The 21,501-nt window shown below is 33.7% G+C and overlaps 1 protein-coding gene across 1 annotated transcript in view; it reads left to right on the top strand.

The window, feature by feature from the left end:
• Impbeta11 (importin beta11) overlaps nucleotides 1-21,501 on the top strand; it is a 125,554-nt gene that overhangs the window by 14,327 nt on the left and 89,726 nt on the right. The window contains exon 4 of the mRNA XM_085815924.1: nucleotides 12,038-12,241. Coding sequence (XP_085672050.1) covers nucleotides 12,038-12,241 — 204 coding nt within the window. The remainder of the gene's footprint in view (nucleotides 1-12,037; nucleotides 12,242-21,501) is intronic.

Genomic DNA, 21,501 nt, shown 5'->3' with positions numbered 1-21,501 from the left:
CTGTCATAAATTGGCTACCTAGAAGACCAGATTTAAATCCTATTGAGCATCTTTGAAATGTTTTGGAACAAGGCATGAAAGGCCATCACACAGCACCAACGATCCTTACTGAATTGTGGACAGCTCTAGCCAATATTTGGCAAGCTATTCCCATGGAACATTTCCAGAAACTTGTTGAGTCTATACCTCGTCGTGTGGCAGCTGTTATCAAGGCCAGAGGAAGCCCAACTCATTACTAGGTAGGTATCCCTAATTCAATGGCACTTCAGTGTATTAGTACCGTAACACTTACAGTGAATTTAGTGAAGTTTGCAATAAAAGTTCACTCTGAAATGTTAGAAGAATCATTAGAGCTCATAATGCAATGGGCGATCAGCAAGAAGGAAACTATAGTCAACAAGGAACGTATGCCTGGTATTTGCAAAACTTATGACAAGCAAAGATTTGTCATATTAAAACAATGTTATGTTTGAAAACAAGTCCCAGTTTAATACAAATAAGTCCAATGGATGAATTGCTATGTGGCAGAAGCTGAATAAAACACTGAATCGCTAAAATGAATTCCCTACTCTTAAGAATAAGGGTGGAGGCATAACGGTTTGAAGATGTTTTCATTCCTCTGAGCTGGGAAATATAGTTTTTATGGAACATAATATGTATAAGTATAAATAGTTTTAATGAAAATCTTGAAAGCATCTGCGAGAAAACTTGGAATGCAAAATACATTCAAGTTCTATCAGGATAATAATCCTAAACATACAACCCTAAATTTTCACTTGTGCTTATTATACAGTTCTCCTGAAGTAATCAAAAGTCTTCTCTGTTCTCCAGATTCTGTCAAACGTATACGGATTGAGTTAGAGAGAAAATAGGGAACATGATATTTCTTCAAAATATCTTAAAAGCAATTTTATAGAGGAGTAGAGTAAAATAAAAGAATCTTACATGAAAAAAAAAAAAATTAGGTGAATCTATGCCAGAGTGCTTGTAAAGTGTAATTTTAGCTAAAAGATATCTAACAAAATATGGAATATCACATTATTTTTGTAAAAGTGTTTCTTCAGAATGCCCAAATAGTTAATGGAAGCTCATTTTCAGAAGTTTTTGAATAAATTATTTTTATTTTATTTTGTTATTTTTTTTAACAAAAAATTTTTTGAATAACTTTTTTTAAAACAAGCAAATTAAAAAAAAGTAATCAATAGTATACAGGAATAAAAGTAATTTTGCCAGAATTTAGTAACTGATATTTGCAAATAAAACTGGAAAACACCAGGTGTCCAAAAACAAATATGAGCTACTGTAAAGTTATATCAATAAACCTGTAATTTGCAACAATTAGTATGAGCATGCTCGATATTTTTAAATAGCTATAACCAGAAAGATGGAAGAGCAGTTGAAAGCCATTATAGAAATTATAACTGTCAGTTAGGAAAGCAAATGCCAGGTCAAAGCAAATGCCTTGTGTGATGAAGAAGGAAGCACCAGAAATGAAAGAAAGTATTTCATCGCCCTCTTTGAAATGAAGAACAAATAGCAGCAAATTGTGAAATAAAGAAGAGTATAGTTACTTTTAAAGAAGGAATTGTAAATTCTGTAAATGAGAAATTAGCAATCATAGAATAAAAACTTGAGATAAAGATCGTAAATCATAAAATCAGCAACTTCATCAAGGAAATTTCCACAGTGAAAAAGAGACTTGAGGGGGGGATTCCTAAGATTAAAAACACAATTTATAGAACTATGAACTGTAGATCTATGAAAACAGCCCAGCTTTTCCTTTCATAATTGAATCTATAGCTCATCCTGTTATGAATAATTACATCTTAGTTCAGTTATCTAAGTTAAGCTATCTTCATATGACAGAAAGTCATCATGGAATGTATTCAAAGCAAAATTTGAAATGATTTCTCAGAAAAATCAGTAGAATATTGTCACAAAGCACAATCTGCCTGTCTATTTATGAGTGGTAGCAACTACAGTGGTATAGATGCTCGCAGCTGAAAAGCATTCAAAAGTTGATGCTTTTGTTAATGCATTAGAGCTGTATTATCACTGACTGTAGCTTAAGATCCAGTACTAAAAAGGAGTGTCTTTAACAACTAGCCACTTATTTTTAGGTTATCCTTTCTAGATTACAGTTGAAATTAAAGACACACTGAGTCTATTATTATATGGATACTATTAGGGATTCTTATATACAACAGACACTCTGATTAGTGGATCAGATGTCTCTTACCTATGCCATGAAAATGGAGGTTGCACAAAAATCTAGCAGAAGAGATATTTGTCCTGTAAGAAGTGTTAACAGCTCAGAAGACAAGGTGCTGAAAGAGACGAGGTGGTATTAGCAGTCAAGATTCAAAGCAGCAGTAATAATAAAGTGGGGGAACTGTGGCAGTGAAGACCATTTATGGAGGCATTGTCCTATGTGTAAAGGAATATGTAAAAACCATGCGAAGGTCAGAAATTGCTGAAAGCAGAAAATTCAGCTATCAGTGTTTTACAGACATCATCAGCTCATGGAGGAAACAACAGACTATGTGTTGAAGAAGGAATAAATGGATATTCCTGCTTATATACCCCAATGCTACATAAATATTCTGTAAGCTGATGTTTGGCAAGGAGATAGAAACTTACTGTATACAGCTACGTCTTTGATTCTACAAACAGTGTACAGAGAGGAAATGCCAGTGCATGGAAAAATGAATGTGCACTTCCACATCCTGTGCATGTGAGCACACAGTCTATGGGGCTAATATACCAGATCCATTCATCCTCAGACATGACTTTTTAAAGAAATATGCATTTTATCTAGATATAAAAAATAATTAATTGTGGACTTCTTATGTAGAAATATTGAATGTTAATAATGTTGATAAAAATGACATGAGTTGCTATAGGATAATTTGCTCATGAGAATGTTACTATTCTTTCTAAAACTGAGTGCATCATCAATAATACAGTAAAAACTCTTGAAGAAGCTGTGCTTAGGATTTACTGATTTTTCTAAAGAAAATAAGCATTTGAAAGGACCTTTTAGTTGGTGCTGCTCTGGAGGACAGAAAAAAATACATCAGTCATATAGTTGCCAACATAAGTGTTGTATGTTTACAAAAGGAGGGTAAATTGCTTCGTGATAGGAATCGTGTGAAGTTCCATCGATCAGAAATCCATTTCACTTGAATTAAAGATGTTTGAAAACAGAAAACTAAAAGCTAAATATCAAACTGTAACCAATTCCTTAACATAAACTGTTGGACTAACAGTGACAACAAGGCTGCCCTCTGGTAAGTAGCCAGAGAAGTACTTCAGTAAAAGCCAAGTGTCCCACTTGATAGGTTGTACCAGACTCTTGCTCTGTAATTTTTCTTAAAGTTAAATGTAATGTCCGTGTGTAACTTGTTACACTATACAGGACTCTTTTATGACCCAACCTAAAACGACCTTCACAAGTGGCGCCCATTGTTAATGCTTACCTTTAAGAATTTTCCTTGGCTTTTGCTCACTTTCTTCTTCAGAAATAGTACTTGCAGGCATACCTGCTGGATCTAACTCCTAAAACTTTAGGAAAAGAGATACCTCGCCCGTCAGGTATGAATTTTTTTTGTGTGTGCCATTCCGATGACCTATCAGCAACAAATAGTTGTCGTTAATGTTATGAGTTGTTTTGCATTTAAACACTAATGTTCTATAATGTGTTAACCCTTAATGCTGAAAACATGAAAATACTTTACTGTGTTCTTAAAGTATATATATGTATATCTTTTATGAATATTGTGTCATTTTGAGTTGATTAAGAAATTCTTTCATTTTGCTTACACATGATCCTCTAGAACTGCATAATCATAATATTCAGTTTTGTTTCGAAGTGGTAAATGTGGTAAAACATAAAAAGGTGTAATATATTCAAAGTGATGCATTTTAAGAGTAAAATTCTATATTAGAAATTGTTATTATAATATGCTGAATGTATTCAATCTTATAAACATAGTTTCGATTTGAGCTTATCTTAATGAACCAGTGGCTCAATGAAATGTTTATTACCCTGGTGCCTCCATAGCCGTTTTATTTATTGATATTTTTTTCATGCATTTCCGGTTACATTGCTGAAAATTGTTTATATTTGATTTAAAGAAGCATAAGATTCTTTCTGGTAAAATGTTATTTTTTTTATACTGATTGATATATGTTTCAGATGTGTGTAATTATTTTAGTTTTATAAGTGTATTGCTATCCATGAATGTTTTATTTTGTTCTTTGAGAATAGAAATAATTAACGGAAAAGGATTTTATTAATGTTATTTAAACTGTGCTATTTCTAAGCCCTGTAAAAGGTTTTCTTTTAAGGAAGAGAGTCTTTTTTATATATTATTTTGACACTGTGTTATTTTTGATACAATTAACTTTAGTATAGTGCTTTTCTATAGTAAAATTACTACAAATCGTTTCTGGGTAAGGTGACCTCATTACAACCTTCTAGTTAGTGCCACAATAAAGTGTTTTTTTTTTTTTTCATCGAAGAATTTATTTTAAGTGAAACACGTCATCATGTTGTTTTTTGCTAAAGGACATAAGCAAGATATGTGTGTTCTAGCAAACGAACCAAACGAACTTGGTGGGAATGTTACGGAACAAATGACAATAGTTGATATTAAGGATGCCATTTGAACAAGTATGGGATATAATGAGTTCACTAAAGATCTTTTTTTCAGCATTATTGCGGAACAAAAAGAAATAGAGGAACTTGAATTTAACAAAAGAAAACAGCGTGAGGAACACGAATATAACGAAAGTAAAGAGATAGAAGAATGCAAGCACGAGCTTGAGAAATTGAAAATACAAGTAGCTAGTTCAGGTGCTAGTCATGATTCCGTACCTGCTTTGAAACCCACTGACACAGATATCCTTAAGTTACAATTACAAACTTTAATTTCTCACTTTTATCCAAAAAGTGATGACATGAGCCGTTTTCTAACTTTGTTTGAAAGGCAACTAACAATTTTGAACATACCTCAAGGGAAATGGGTAGTGTATCTTGTAGGTTTGTTACCTAATGACGTTTCAAAACTGATTGCAAAAGAATCTGCTGGTGATGCACAAGATTATGACAACATCAAACAAATTCTCTTAAAGCCTTTTAAATTAAGCGCTGAAAAATTTTGACAGTTATTTTCGCAACATTGCAAAAGTCCTGATAGTACTTGGCGAGATTTTTACTTCGATTTGAGAAATTGGTGAATTAAAAGTCAATACTTTTGAGAAGTTAAATGATTTGATGATATCAGACCAAATTAAAAGACGGTCCCCTTCTGAGTATAGAGAACATTTTGTAGATTATTGGTCCGAGTGGACTGATCCGCTTCAACTGGCCGATATATTAGATTTATATGAAGAAGCTAAAAACATCAGGAGTAAAAACGTCAGTAATAACACACGAAAGCCGTCTCAACGTAGTGGTCCTAAAAATTATAAAAATAACCCTCGACTTGTTAAAAACTCAGCAACAAGGAATTCTAGCATGAGAAAAGATCGACCAACTGTTAGTTGTTAAGGCTGTGGAAAATCGGGCGTCATTAAGGCTAAGTGTCCAACCTGCTCTCCTCCTTTAAGTAAAGAATCAGCCGACTTCAAAGCAATAAACGTACATGCATTGTCTTTAGAGACACCTCACGTGACTCTTTTAAGAGTAAAAATTAACAGATTTATGGGAACTGGCTGTGCTGATACTGGCACTACTCGCACTATAGCAGGAGATACATTATATAATCTCTTGAAAGAACAAGGATCAGAATTTAAGAAAACTACTATAAAGATCACTCTTGCCAATGGTATTCAAAGGGAAGAAGAGGTCCACATGACCCAGGTAGACATTCACATTGAAGGAAGATCATTCCGCGTAACTTTATTTACACTTCCCTCAGCAAAGGGTAACAGGACACTTTTAGGATCAGATTTTCTTAGAAGCACTGGAATTGTTTTTGATCTGCAAAATCATTGGTGGTTTTACCACGATAATCTGCAACAAAAGTTTAAGTTGATTGATGATGATTCTAAACCCAGTGATCGAACCAAATGTATGTCGGAAGTTGACACTGTAGTGTTAAGAGAATGTGAATTACAATATCTACCGGCTCATCAAAGATCACAATTAAATGAATTATTAAGTCAATATTCAACTATGTTCTAACCAGGGGGAGAAGCAACACCTTTCATAGAACATCGAATTAAAAATGGAAACCATCCCCCAGTAGCTGTGCCACCATACAGAATAAACCCTGCTAAGATAGGAAATCTTAAAGCAAGAAATTGACGAGCTCTTATCTGAAAGAATAATTGAAGAATGCAAATCCCCTATGCATCCCCTGTTGTTTTAATACCGTAACGTAATGGAACAGTACGCCTCTGCATAGATTACCGGAAATTGAACGTGATTACAGTTCAAGATTCCTACACACTTCCGAGAATGGATGACCTGTTACATGAGGCAAAACCTACTCCTTTCATGTCGACCCTTGATCTTCGTGCAGGCTATCACTAAGTGAAGGTTCATACTGAAGACAAGACCGCATTTATGTGTTCCTTCAGAACATATCGTTTCTTGCGAATTCCCTGTGGTCTTCGGAATGTTCCAGCAACATTCCAGAGATTGATAGACCGTTTTCACAATGGACTTGAGGACATCCTAACCCTCACCTATCTGGATGGCATAATCATGTTGTCAGAATCATTCGAGAAACACCTTTCCGATCTCAAAGCTGTTTTCGAAAGGCTTTTGTTCTTCAAACTGCACGCAAACAGAGAGAAGTGCCACTTCGCTTCTTCTCATGTGAAATATTTGGGATTTTAGATCACACCAAAAGGAATTGAAGTTGATTCAGAAAAAGTTTTCACTATCCAGAGAATTCCACCTCCCAAAAACATCAAGGAACTCCAATTCTTCCTTCAAACGTGTTCTTGGTTTAGACGATACATACAAAACTTTGCGGAAATATATACCTTTTAGTGATGTGATGAAAAAGAAAGTGCAATGGGAATGGGGTTTCAACCAGCAAAAAGCATTTGAAACTCTAAAAAACTGCCTCATAACACCTCCTGTGTTGAAAGCAAGCAAATGGAACTCAACCGTATATTCTTAGAACAGATGCAAGCAGTTATGCTCTTGGAGCCGTTTTACTTCAAGGGGAAGGGTCTAAAGAGCACCCTATCGAATATGCCAGCCGACTGCTTTCTCTGGCTGAGCGAAACTATTCGCGACTGAACGAGAAGCCCTCGCTGTAGTGTGGGCCCTGAAAAAATTCGTGGTTACGTTGAAGTATCAAAAGTAACTATAACATCCGATCATCAACCTTTAAAATGGCTTTTGAACCTCAAATCTCCAACCGGAAGACTTGCTAGATGGGCGCTTGAAATTCAGTCTTTCAACATGAAAGTACAATACATTCCTAGAAAGGCAAACATCATCGCTGACATGCTGTCCCATTCAAGCTCCGAACATGAAATTTCACCTTGCGAGATTTCAAATATATCTGTAGTAGACATGCCCAGAAGAAGTCCAAAAGACATGTGAGAATCTCAACTTAAAGATGAAAACTTAAAAAGATTATATAAAGTTTTGAATCCACTCAGAAAACTGAAAAATGTGCTAACGGGACTGAACGGGGATTCTTAATGAATCAAGGTGTTCTCTACCGATATGTCCCTGACTCCGATTCAGAAGAGCCCCAGTTAGTAATTCCAACTGCCGAGCACAAATCCATCATGCGAAAGCACCATGATGACCCAATGGCTGGACATTATGGAGAGGAAGGAATATTCCAACAAATTGCCAGACGTTATTATTGGACTGGTATGAAAAAGTATATATCTGACTATGTGAAAAGCTGCCCTGAATGTAACCGCTACAAGCTACCAACCAAAAGCCAGCTGGACTGCTAAGAACCACTGTCTATTCTCAATGTTTTGAGATCATATCTATTGATTTGTTTGGGCCACTGCCAAAAACTGACACTGGAAAACAACAGTTTATCAGTGCAGTCATGCAACAAGTTTGTTGCACATTAAATATCAATCAAAACTTCATACTAGTTTACTTTTTTCAATCAGATCCTGTGGAATGGAAAAATAGAGACTTAAAACCTCGTCTTGCAATACTAGTAGGAGATGAGCATAACAACTGGCATTCGAAACTCCCAGCTATGAATACGGTCATCTGTGACACTACAGGCCATACACCAGCATTCCTAATGTTTGGAAAAAGAGCTGAGGACTGTCGACGACGTTGTTCACGATTTCAGAGCTGTGGTTGAAAATGATAACTTTGTTCCTGAAATATCACCCCTTATCTTAAACGATTTGTAACTATTACAAAGGACATACGAGAGCGTATCGAAATAAAGTGAGATCAACGTAAAAAGCAATGTGATAAAGGAAGGTGACAAATGTTTTATTCACCAGCTGATAAGGTGTGGGTCAATTTGCATCCCGTTAGCAGTCCAAAAAACAAAAAGACTTCAAAAGTTCATATCAAAGAGTGACGGTCCATACTTGGTAATGACACAAAAATCACCTACTTCCTATGTCATTTCAAGCCTTCCTAAACCATCAGAACTGTTAGGAACGTACCATATATCGGTACTAACACCTTTCGAAGACTTGTCCACTTCTCCCATTCTTCCGCTCAGGAAGAGAGGTAGACTGCCAAAAGTTACTTTGCATTCCCAAAATAATCAAGAACTTGTGGTTCTGTTGGACTAACTGTGACAACAAGGCTGCTCTCTGGTGAGTAACCAGAGAAGTACTTCAGTAAAAGCCAAGTGTCCCACTGCCTACCAGACTCTTGCTCTGTAATTTTTCTTAAAGTTAAATGTAATGTCTGTGTGTAACTTAAACCTGTTAATAAATACTTGTTACACTATACAGGACTCTTCTATGACCCTATCTAAAACGACCCTCTTCACAAAACTGCATATCATATAATAGAGGAGTTTAAGGATGTATTTTTAACTTCGTTCTAGTGATGTTAGTCACATGCAGCATCAGATTGTCACTGGAAGCCATCTACTTATCAAGCAAAATCCTGGGCATCTTTCTTTTGCAAAACAAGAGGAAGTTGGGGAAGTTCAGAAGGAGATGCAAGAACATTATCAAGCCTTCATCGAGTCCTTGGGTATCACCTTTTGTCTTAGGAAGAAATATGGCTTCACACGATTTTGTATCGATTGCATACATCCAAATGACATTAAAAAGAAAAACAGTTAACCTTTGCCTAGAACTAACAATACCGTAGATGTGCTAGCAGAAAACAATTATTTTGCATTGCAGATATGAAGAGCAGCGTCTGACGAGTGGAAATTAGTTATAACGATTGAGAAAAGACTGCATTTACTACTGACCAAGGCCCTTCTTGCATATCTTATTGCAGATTTGCCAACTTTTCCGATTTAGGCGGGAGACTCCCGATTTACAACATATTTCTTCCGACTTTTTCTTATTCTAAAAATTTCTCATGATTTTTATGTAGTTTGGCTTCGTTATTTGCATCTCCCAAAAAGTGATTTGGGGTGTCTGAAAGTGCCTAGTTTTTCTCTAGCCTGCATAGAAAACCAAAGCAGTTTCATGAGTGAGAATTTATGGCATGCTTCTGCTTTGTGAGTGAGAGCATGTGTCCGAAAACGTTGTGTTCTGTTTCTCCAATAAGCATGAGTGCCACTGCATGTCATCTGGCACATATTAGCCAATGAGTGCAAAGCAGGATTGAGGTTATTATTTTATTCATCTTGTGGCTTGTGTTAAAAAAGGTGCTTTTGAAAAATAGTTTAAGAAATTACAATATTTAGTATTAGTTATGTCTGTGAAAAAGGTAAAATACTTGTGTACTTTTCAAAATTCGTACACAGATGACTTTCTTTTTAATATTTCCTCAAGGAAATGTAATGCATTTGCAATGTGTACCGTTTGTCACTGCAATTTTTTGATTTTGCACAGTGGGAGAGCTGACGTTCTCAAACATGTTTGTGCTGGAAAAACACAAGGACAACATGAGTTCTATTGACAAAAAGAAAAGTTAATTTTTTCTGTGGCTACAAAGGACCAAAAAGTTATTAATGCAGAATGTTCTGTTTGCATTTAAGAATTAGAAGCTGAACTTTCAGATATTAATTAGTAACAATTTGAAGTTAATTCATTGTTAAAAATATATTTTTATCATTGAAAATAAAACAATTCTATTCGTTTTTGAGTATCGTAGGTTGGCAAGTATGTTATTGACATTATTACAATAAGACATTCATATGGAGAACATTTGGAAAAAAAAAAAAAAAAATACAGAGTCTTAGAAAGAGTTTTTAGATGTCAGCTCATCGGGACTTCACAGTAGCACTACTGGAGGTCATTTTGGTATAACAAAGACACTCTAAGCTTGTGAATGTTTCTTCTGGGAAAAGGTTAAAGCAGATGTAGAAAAACGTGCAGATCATGTGTGTCATACAGAGGCTAAAAAGGACTGCAAGGACATACTCAAGAAAGATTATAATGTAGGAGTGCTATTTGAAAGGACTGTTGTGGATATTCTCAGACCTTTACCTCGTTCAACTAAGGGTAACAAGTACATCCTAGATGTCATGGACTGCTGTAGTAAATGGCCAAAATGTATGAACATATAATTTTATTCATACAGTCAAGATTCTAATGCAACCTGATAGCTGGATTCAAAAGGTAACTGGTGTACAATATATGGGAATTAAATTGGAATTGTTTGGGACCAACTAGCAAACAGAAAGATCTAATTAATAAGTAGGTGACCTGTAATGAGATTTGATTGTATGTATATTCAAGGTGCTTCCTTATTGTCAGCCAACCAGTAGCCAAGTGGCTTAGACATCTGAAAGCTGGAACATTGATCCAGGTTAAATCCTGATAAACAAGCTGGCTGCATTAAGTTTTTTCTTTTCTTTTTTTTTTTTTTTTTTTTCCCTCCCCCATTTGGGACATAAATGCAATATTTTATTTAAAATTTTTTAAGTCAGTTTTCCCTTATGTAGTCTTTCCATGTTTAACTAATCAACTTAATCTTACTTTTTTATTATTATTACTTCTGTTATTAAACCCTTTGACTGTGGATACCAAATACATTTGACCAAAAAATTACATTCCTTTTTTCCCCTTTTGAATTAATCACCTGTGAATGTCTTCTCAATACCTATAATTTAAATGACAATTTTTCTTAAAATATGAAAAAGATAATTACTTTTATGTTCTGTTGAAGGTTATGGTGTCACAGTGATCATGTTCACGAAAACATTTGCGAATACACTTTTCATGGTTTCCCAGGGTCAGAGGGTTAAATACCATCATTATATGTTACAAGCTGTTCGCTAAATGCTTAGTAGTCCTAAGCGTGGTCACTTATAATCCTTCCATTCTCAGAAAAGAGAAGCTCCAAGTAAAAGTGCAGCTTTGGCTTAATCCATTAACACGAAAGATGATGGGTTTAAAGGTTAAGTTTTAAGGTTGTAAGGCTGAATGTTGTTTGGATGAGAAAATGCTTTCTATTATATTAATAGCAATCATGAAAGTATGGCAGCTGCAAACTGTGTGCAAGAAGTAAGCATTTGTTATGAAAAGTCTTAAGTAAAACTTAGCAATATTTTTTCCAGTGTTTAAATAATGAGAGCCAGAATAATAAAGCACTACGCCATTTAATTTGATGTATTTAAGAATAAAATAAAAGTGAAATCCTGATTTTTCACCTCTTATGATGCAAAATGTCAGAGAATTTATATTAAAAATTTTATATTAAGAATAATATCTGAAACTATAAAAATTCATTTGTTCTAATTTTTGGGGGGTGGGGGTGGGGAATGGGTTTTTAATAATTACAGCGGTAGTGTTACGAGATCATATTCATGCTCATATGCATTAAATCTGGGTGGATAGTTAATTCAAATTTCTCAAAAAATTTTAATATACTACAAGTATATGAAGCAAACTGATTTTTAAGACTTAATTTCTACTATATACGTATTTTTCTTTATAGATAGCTCTGCAGTTTTCTGTAATAATTTCTAAAATAGCACGGTTTGATTTTCCTAAAGAATGGCCTGAATTATTTCCTACTCTTTTATTTGGAGTGCAATCTGTGGAAGAATTGCAGCAGTTGAGAGCCTTATTAACTATGCATCATGTTGTAAAGTCTTTAGCTTCAAAACGTTTGATTGGAGACAGACGAATTTTTCAGCAGGTATTTTATGAAAATCTTTTTCTGTTTATAATTTGCAGCTGTACTTTTATGTAATTCAAGTTTTAAGGTAGAAATGAATATTTGTTGTAAAATGTCATGCTTTGAAAATTATTACTCCAAAGGGGCAATTTGCCCTGAAGGACTATTATTTTAATTTTGGCATTTTGCATTGGTTCACTATAAATGTCCGATTCACTTTTCAAATTGTTACCACCAAATATTGTCTCCCTGTATTATATTTAAAGAAATTAAATAAAGAAGAATCTGCATAAATGTATGTATGTATGTTTCTCGCACTGTGATAAAACAACTGTACCTAGAGCCATCCAATTTAGAATAATGTTTGTTTCCACCCGAATATAGCCATCTGAAAGCCCAAATTTGGAATTTGTTTTATTACCTATTTCATATTTTGTAAAACTTTAACAAATTTTGGATTAACAAACTCAATGATTTAAAAGCAAGCAATGGCAACACTATGGGAGGGGAGGAAAGCCTTTTTATCTCCAGCGCGTGGAATTGTGTATCAGAAATTCTGTAGATATGCTCATTTAAAAGTTATTTTGCGATATTGCTGTTGAACTGAATCTTATGGTTAAGTGCAAAGAACATAATATTTAATAAATAAAGGTAACACAGAAAAAGTTTTAAAAATGCCCCTTTTAGACGTAATTTAAAATCTGAAACTTTTCAGATTTGTTATATGTTTTTATTTTTAGTTATTTATTTATTTTAAAAGAAGAACATATTTTCTTTCCCTTTTTTTCCGTTTTCTTTTTCTCGAAGGGGGGAAAAAATGCTTGATCAAACCTTTTGAATTAAATATTTTTGTTGTGTTATTGCAACCACCTTAATAGAAGTTGCCAAATTTTTAGAATGTAAATAAACTCTGTCAGCTATTTGCATAACCACTCTTAGGCAACCATTTCTTCAGTCAAGCAGCAGCATCATTTTCAAATGCATTCTTTTGTTGTGTTCTAAGTTTAGCGATTTTTATAATCAAACCGTGATATGTTTTGCCTTAGTTTTAAAGGCTCTAGTGTAGAATTGGGTGCCCCTTCGATTAGCAACAATTTTTTTTAAGTTTTAGCGATGAAACCTCACTTCTGGTTACCATGATAGTTTTAACTTTGTTTTAGCTTCCTGATTTTATTTATATGAAAATAGATTGATGTGTACATGAACAAACTTAAGGCAGTGCATAATGCCTAGTTTGTGCAATTCTAGGATGTTTTTTTTAAGTGAAAACAGATTGATGTGTATATGGACACAGAGTTTGTGCAATGCCTTGACTTTATTGTGGTTATTTATTTTGGTTGTGGTTATTTATTTTGGTTGTGTGTAGCGGCCATCTTGAAATTGTGCCTTCCTGGTGCCGATCTTGGCGTAAAAAAAGAATCGCTAAAAAACAAGAGGCACCCAATTGTAAACTTTTATCGTTTTAAAATATGCACTTGTGGAATTGACAGCAATGAAAGACACTGGTAAAATTTCTGCAGTAATTTAGAATTTTGCCACAATAAAGAGATGTGTTTGGTAGATAACCAGTTTTGTCGAGGTTTGCACAGTGAGTCTCTGTAATTATGTGATTTTTTTAAGGCAAAAATATATCACTGTGTACTTGGGGAAAAGAATATCGTAAAAAAATTACAGAAGGATGTGGAGATGAATGTAAATGTTTTATTTTTTAATGCATCATGAAATCCTTATTTAATAACTAAATTTTTTTTAAAAAAATTGCTAAGATATGTTGATTTCTCATATGTAGATAATGTTTGTCAACTTAAATAAATATTGATAGGGAATCATTTAAAAAAATGTTGTGAAAATCACTATTTTGTACCCGATAAGTAACTTTTACCTTTTCATCTGTGAAAAATCACCAAATTGGGCCAAGGTGGTTATATTAATATGTAATATATTTATTAATATGTAAATTATTATGTATTAATATGTAAATACCAATATTTCTTTCTATACAAAATTACATATAAATCGATGCAATTTCTTTGAAGCTAAGCTATTCAGACGCAAAGAAAAAATTGCAAGTAGTGTGTAGTAATACATTTTATAATTTCATTTTACTAGGAAAATTTCACATATTAAAAATAATTTTAAAAAATGTTGATATATGAAAAAAATGCTTATGTTTGTTAGGTTGTTGTATAATTTTATTCCTCGTATTTTGATATTTAAACAGAATGCATTAATTAATGAACATATTTTATAATTTGTTTGAAATTGGCAATATTTAAAATTGTTAATGTGAAAGATAAAAATATTTTATTTTGCAGCAGCAACGCATTTTTTTAAACACATTAAGTGCATTCATCCAGACGCAACTTATATTAGCCTAACTGGTGACTTGTAGTAGTTTATATATTATATTGTTACGAAATGTCAAGGCACGGTAGGATAGCTTCCCTGCAAACAAGTTTAGGGTTGCCACATTTGTCTAGAAATCCCTCATTTGGCGACAGAATTGGCAATATGCCATGGACGGATGGAGAATCTTCTGGAACAAATTTTTACCGGTTTAGCCTAAAATGTTCTCGAACATAAGCCGAAAGCTATATAAACCCTGCTGGTCCGCAGTCAGTTGGTGTGCCTCGTCTAGCGAGCTGATAGTCAGTCATTGAGCGAGTTGGTCGTCAAGTGCATCGAAAAGTCTCTTAGTACATTCAAAAGTCGTTAATCCGGACTCGTTGGGACTTCAGCGATTCCAGATTATCGATTTTTTCCAGATTATAGGTCATCAGTTTAAATCTGGTAAGATGGCATGCAGAAATTATAAAATTAAAAATATGAAACCGTAATTTATGAAATAAAGAACAATTATGATCTAAAGGGTATCAAAATTTGCAAAAAAAAAAAAGAGCTTAATATTTATTTGTTTACTTTATTAAACATTTCTTTTAATGTAAGTTGTTTAAGTTGCTTCGTTTTATGTGATAATACTTTCTCTTTAATTCTATAAACAGACATAATTTCTTCTTCAGTTACAAAGTTCCGCTGTTCAAGTCCTATAATTGCTGTGTCGAGAATACCGACTAATTTGTCAATCGAAATTTTTTAGTTTTCAATAACCTCTGTGTCACTTTCTTCACTATCGGAAGCGAATTATAATGACGAGGAATTTGATTTAAATAATATCAAAGACGGAGTACATCGAGATGAAATACTACATTTAGTAAGGAATTATAAGCCAAATAAAGTGAAAACATCTGCCCTGAAGGTAAGGATAGCTAATAGTCGGCACTGAGAGTGTGCCTCGTCTAGAGTGCATCTCAAGTTTGTCTGTGTGGACTCGATCCAGTTGACAGCCGGGCAGCGAGTGCCGAGTGGGTCGTCGAGTGCACCGTAGGAGTCTCTTAGTGCATCTTCGAGAGAGCGTGTTGAGCTCCGGGAACGACTGAACCGAAGAGTCAGGAGCTGTGCTCTGTATGTCATTGAGTGCATTGCGAGTTGTAGCTTGGAGAGTCTCGAGAGTACATGGAGTTCCGAGAACGACAGAACAGAGTCGGGAGCTGTACTCTGGTGCTTTGCAGTGAAGCTATCTCCATCGTTATTGCCTGAAAGTGTGAAGGCTGTGTCACTGATTGTTCCAGCGTGTTTATAGTAGATCTTTGACACACTGTAAAAGTGTTTTGGAGCTGTCCTGATTAATATTGGCAAATAAAGTGTGTTTCGGTATTCCATCAAGTGCTGTCATCGTTATTCACTCCAAATCCACACAAACCCCGTACGAACGTAAAGGAAGAAAATAACATAACAACTGGTGTCAGAAAATAACGTAACAATATCGTGCATTCAGATTTGGCCCTCTGTATTTTAAAGAAAGCAAACTCTATGTATGATTAAGTAATGGTTTTAGGTGCTCCAGAAATACATAAAACTTTGGTGGACAAAATAAAATTTTTGGCCTCATAGACTTCATGTATCGAAATGAATACAATCTAATTGAGGTCTGAAAAACAGATATTAATATAATATGTTTTGCAAAAATATTAAATACTTCAGGGAGCATTTATGATATGTTAATAAAAAATGATAGTGTCCTAAAACAAAAACTTTTTCTTTTTTTGATATGTTTGTGTTTGTGTTAAATCTTTCAGTTTTCTGATTAAATTTGAAATATCTCATGCATTGTCAATTGCTTTTATATCGCGAAGCTTGTTAATTAAAAAAAAAATTGTTAAATGAGCACAAAATATGAAATAAATTTTTAAAAAATTAGAATTTTTGACTTCAGGGTATACGTATTCGAGTGGCTCAAAATTTTGTGGTTCTTGGTGCTGCCCTTTGAGGAATATACATGCACACACATAAATAATTGTATTGCTAACAATCATCACCTGGTTTTATATTTTGAATCCTTTCAAAACTGAAGGAAGATTAAAAAAAAAAAAAAAAAAAACGCTAAGAACTAATATGGTATGTGGATGGGTATATGCTTGTTAAGCAATACTCGGAATAAAACAGCAATGTATATCCAAATGTATTACATCAGTTTTTAAAATAGTGCTCGGCATGAAGGAATACATGAAATAAACTATAAATCAGTTGTGAAGCTTTTTAGCCATGCTCATACAATTAAAAACATTAAAATAACTAATAAATAATAAATATTTGCTGTTATTTGTTACTTTTATGGTAACTAAAAGATTCTAACTATTACTTCCCTTTCTGAGCTGTATTTTTTTATTTTACTAGTATCTGTACATCACTTACAGAAGACTAAATTATATAATTTTACTTTTTCAATGTTTTAATTTCTAGGATGTTATTCTCATCTTTAATGCATATTCAGATCATTTTTATTATATATTAAATTTAAATTATATCACTTATAAAAATAGTTTTCTATTCTTTTAATTTTGTAATGCATTAAAATGTACTAATATTCTTATTACTTATCCATGTGTTTTGAAGTAAATTTTGTCTTAATTGATTATGGGGTTGTGACGTCGTGGATGCTTCAGTAGGAATGGAATCAACACTGATATTGGTGATGCATCACTTTATTCACAGCACATACCACAGATACAACATTTAATTAATACATTTAGAAAATTTGAGTACATATCCGAGTTGGTGACACGATCAGAGACGTTAACGAAGATAGCACTCGTCATCACTGGACGAATTTAGTCTCCACACCTCAGCTCACTGGCGGAGCTTCCCAAACCCTCTCTCTGACAGGCGTCTGACCAGAATGCTCATCTCTTTACGCATGCATATTACTCAGTTAAGTCGTTGCGTTTCACAGTTCTTTAAAATAGGTGTTAAAAATGAATTATAGTACTCATAGTGTGAGGAGTTTGCTAACAACGTTCTCTCTAGTCGAGAGCATCATAGGTCTTTCTAGTAGAGAGTTCAGGAGCTTTCTTTACAGGGTTATTATTTTTGTGTTAATAGGTCAATCATAGGGTGTCTCATAGATTTGCAAAAAGGGAAGGAATTGATATAATTAAATGCATTTTGTGAAAAAATTATTCTTTTTCTCTCTTCCATCTTCTTCTTCTTCTTCTTCTTTTTTTAAGATAAAGAAAACTATTTTAAATCAAATATTTGTTAAAAATTGCCATTTCATGCATTCAAACATAGTAAATGTGCAAATGAAAATCTTGTAAATTTAGGCTACATGACTAACAGTTGTTTTCTTAGTTTACCACTTACTGCTGCAGGTGTAAGTTTTTCACTGTTATGTTGATGTCTTAGTATTGGCAAAGCTTTTTTAACTGAGCAATAAACTGCTTGATAAATTTTACTTAAATTTTGGTTATAGAAAATGAAAGGTAAAAGTCTAATGATTCCTGCCAAGCTGTTATTCCTGTCGCAATGCTTTGAACAAATAGGAAGTTTGTGTGATGAACCATGATTTATCAGAAACTTGTTTCTGTTTTGTTTTCACAATTATACAGTATAGTAAAACCTCACTTAACGAGCACCTCCCATAATTAGTGATTCATATAACAAGCAAAACAAAATACATAAAATTGACTCCCTTGATGAGCTATGTTTCACAGAATGAGTGATGTGGAGACATCTCGATGTCACATTTAGGATCCTGCATGCAACTCGGGTATCAGTCTGTGTTTAGCACTCATTCAGCTAGCATCTCACTGTTACTTGGGAAAGTTGTTTATTTAGACACATTACCGTGTTTACTTGTGTAATAGTCGCACTTTTTGTGCTAATTTTTTATTGTGAAAGTTTAGGTGGGACTATTATGCAGGGAAATCTACTACAAAATATTGTACTCTTTTGTCGATTTATTATTATTATTATTATTATTATTATTATTTTGCTTCAAGATGGGGGTACCATTATTATGCGACATCTACAGTCAAAAGTCTTTAATCCGGACTCGTCGGGACTTCGGCGATTCCAGATTATCGTTTTTTTTTTTTTCAGATTATAGATCATCAGTTTAAATCTGGTAAGATGGCATGCAGAAATTATAAAATTAAAAATATGAAACCCCAATTATGATCTAAAGGGTATCAAAAGTTCAAGCTTACTTTTATTAAATTGCTCTAACAGTCTGCAAAAAATAATAAGCCGGATCCAATTAGAAGATTAAGGAACAACGCAATCTGCAACATTAACTGAAATAGATAATTAGATAATTGTAGCTTAGCTTATACCATCCAATATATATTAAACGCACATGCGTAAAGGTATTATGCACATGCGTAAATGCATAATGCGTTTACGCATGCACAGAAAGTTTGTAGCTTTGAGGTCCGGATTATAGATCATTCTGGATTATGGACGTCCGGATTAAAGACTTTAGACTGTATTACGCGAATAAATACAGTATTATTTTTTATGTGCAAAGCATGCTTAGAAGTCAAACACCAAGTCATTGAGAAGCAAGAGCAAGGTGCGAATGTGGCTGACTTAACACACACATATAAATGGAGTATAAGGAACAGTTTGCAGTATCCTCAAAAACAACGATAAGATTAAGGAGATTGATGCTTCAAAGTGTGTCACAAAAATTTGTACACAGTGGTCATGTGTTCTCGATGATGTTGAAAGATACTTATCATATGGATCAATGAGAAGCAAATGGCAGGCAAATAGATAATGCAAATGTAATTTGTCTTATTATTTTAATATTAGCAAAAGGGCAAAATTAAAGAATTGTGAAGGGCAAAATTAAATTTTGCCGACCACATTAAGAAGACGCCAAGATTATTTATTCATGAAGAAGCGTTCAAGACAGCTGTATGTGATTAAAAAAAATTTAAGAAAAGAACTGTCATCCACAGCATTGTGAGGTACCGAGAAGCAGCAAGCTGAGACATAAGGGTAATTGAGAACTTTATCGTCATGTTTAAGAAACATGTGAATTCTAAGGTTTATGCATTTAATTATGATGCTGCTCTGTTTCCATGCACTTTGGCGTAGTTTAACACTCCTAGTTTATTCTGAATTGTATAGCTTAATCTCTTGTTTTCTGTAGTCATATTTCCCTGGGTATTTTTTTTTTAACAAATAGTTTTAAGCATCGATGCCGACACGTTTATACAGAGTAGCACCGATACCAACACGTGTGTCAGCTGAGTCAAAGAAAGTCTATGTAAAGAAGGAAAGGCTACATAGACGTAAATGTGACCGTCGAACCTGTTCAAACTTCGACATCAGCTTCGAGCTTTGGCGCTTTTGGGCGACAGATATTTCACGCATGTGCAAAATAATTATGGCAGATGTAGAAAAAGTTATGTGTGTCTAGACATTTATCCGAGCTAAAAATAGCATTCAGTATTGAAAAGTTAACCTGTGTCCTTCACGTATAAGACGCAGGTAACTTTTTTGAGACCAAATTTAGGAAAAAAAGTGTGTCTTATATGCCGTCAAATACAGTAATCAAAGATATAGTGTCTCTAGTTAAGGTTAATGAGAGGATAGCATAGGAAATAGCTGGAGGTGTATAACAATGACATTGGTGAGCTAGTGGAAGAGCATAGCCAGGAGGTGACCAACGAAGAGCTTATGGAACTGCATTCTATGCCACAGCAAAAAGTTGTGGAGAAGGAGGTAACAGCCTCAGCAAAGCAACAACTTTCCATTGAAAATAACGGAGAAGCTGTTGCATGAGAAACTGTTGCATCGTACATTGATAAGCAAGCCTAATAAGGCAATGGCTATGTGCATTAAAATTTATTTAACAATAATGCTGTGTCTGATTTTTGCCAAATTTTGAAGTGTAAGGCAAGAACAAATGTCTTTAGATAACTTTCTTGTAAAAAAGGATGTATCATAAATAATAAATTACATTGCTGTAAATTTGAGTATTTTTTTCGAAATGGGGTGCATTGTCCTATTTCGCATTGATTCCCATAAAAAATTGATTTTCATTGCAAGTATGATTCAGGAATACATTATGCTTATTAAGTGAGGATAAAGTGTTCCATTGTATAAGGAAACAGTCCACTAATGCATAGACAATGCATGAAAAGTGTGTTAAATAACTGTATATTGAAGGTGCTATGACTTCACCAGCTCTTGCCAAATGTTAAGCTACATGAGAAAAAGGTGTAAGGTGAGCTTTAATGAATGTCGCAGAAGATGAACAATGATTATACAATGTGATGATGTGCTATGAAAAAAAGCATAGTTTATTACGGAATTGTATGATTTGAATGTATGAACTGAGTTTTGTTTACTAATACTTAAACATATTTTCTAAATGTTTAAAAAATTACGTGACACCCTGTATTTCTTTTCATAGAATGATAAAATATTCATAAAGTTTTTCTTTCTTGAGAAAATTTAATATTTAGTTCTAATAAATCCTTAGTTATATTGTGTGGTAGTTATAAGGTGTCTGAAGCCAAAAATTGTTGTAATGATATGAAATTGTCAACAAAAGCCTCTGCTATTTGTAATGTAAGAAGTGAAAGCATCTATGTTATGAATTACATCCATTTTTTTCCCATTCATTCAAATGGAATACAGTGCAATATTTTATTTATCTTCATTTTTCTGTTTTATTGCTTATTTGTGTGATAATTCTTTTGAGTAAGTAGTATGTCAAGTTATTAATTTTTTTGTTTACCTCAGTTAAGCTTGAAGCATTCATTTGTCACAAGTATGAGAAATGTTTGAAATTTTGTGTAGAAAAGGTAACTCACAATTAACGAAATATATATGTAATCAAAAATAGTTTTTAGTATTATATTTGCTGTAATTTCATGTAAAAGTAATTCCTGGAATTTTTTTTTTTTTTTTTTTTTTTTTTTTTTTTA

Source organism: Stegodyphus dumicola, chromosome 4 (genome assembly GCF_044657685.1).
Source record: "Stegodyphus dumicola isolate Sdum_Otavi_A_Nest chromosome 4, ASM4465768v1".
In the NCBI taxonomy this organism is placed as follows: domain Eukaryota; kingdom Metazoa; phylum Arthropoda; class Arachnida; order Araneae; family Eresidae; genus Stegodyphus; species Stegodyphus dumicola.
The sequence above is the reverse complement of the archived record's forward strand: the minus strand, read 5'-3'. Positions and strand labels throughout refer to the sequence as shown.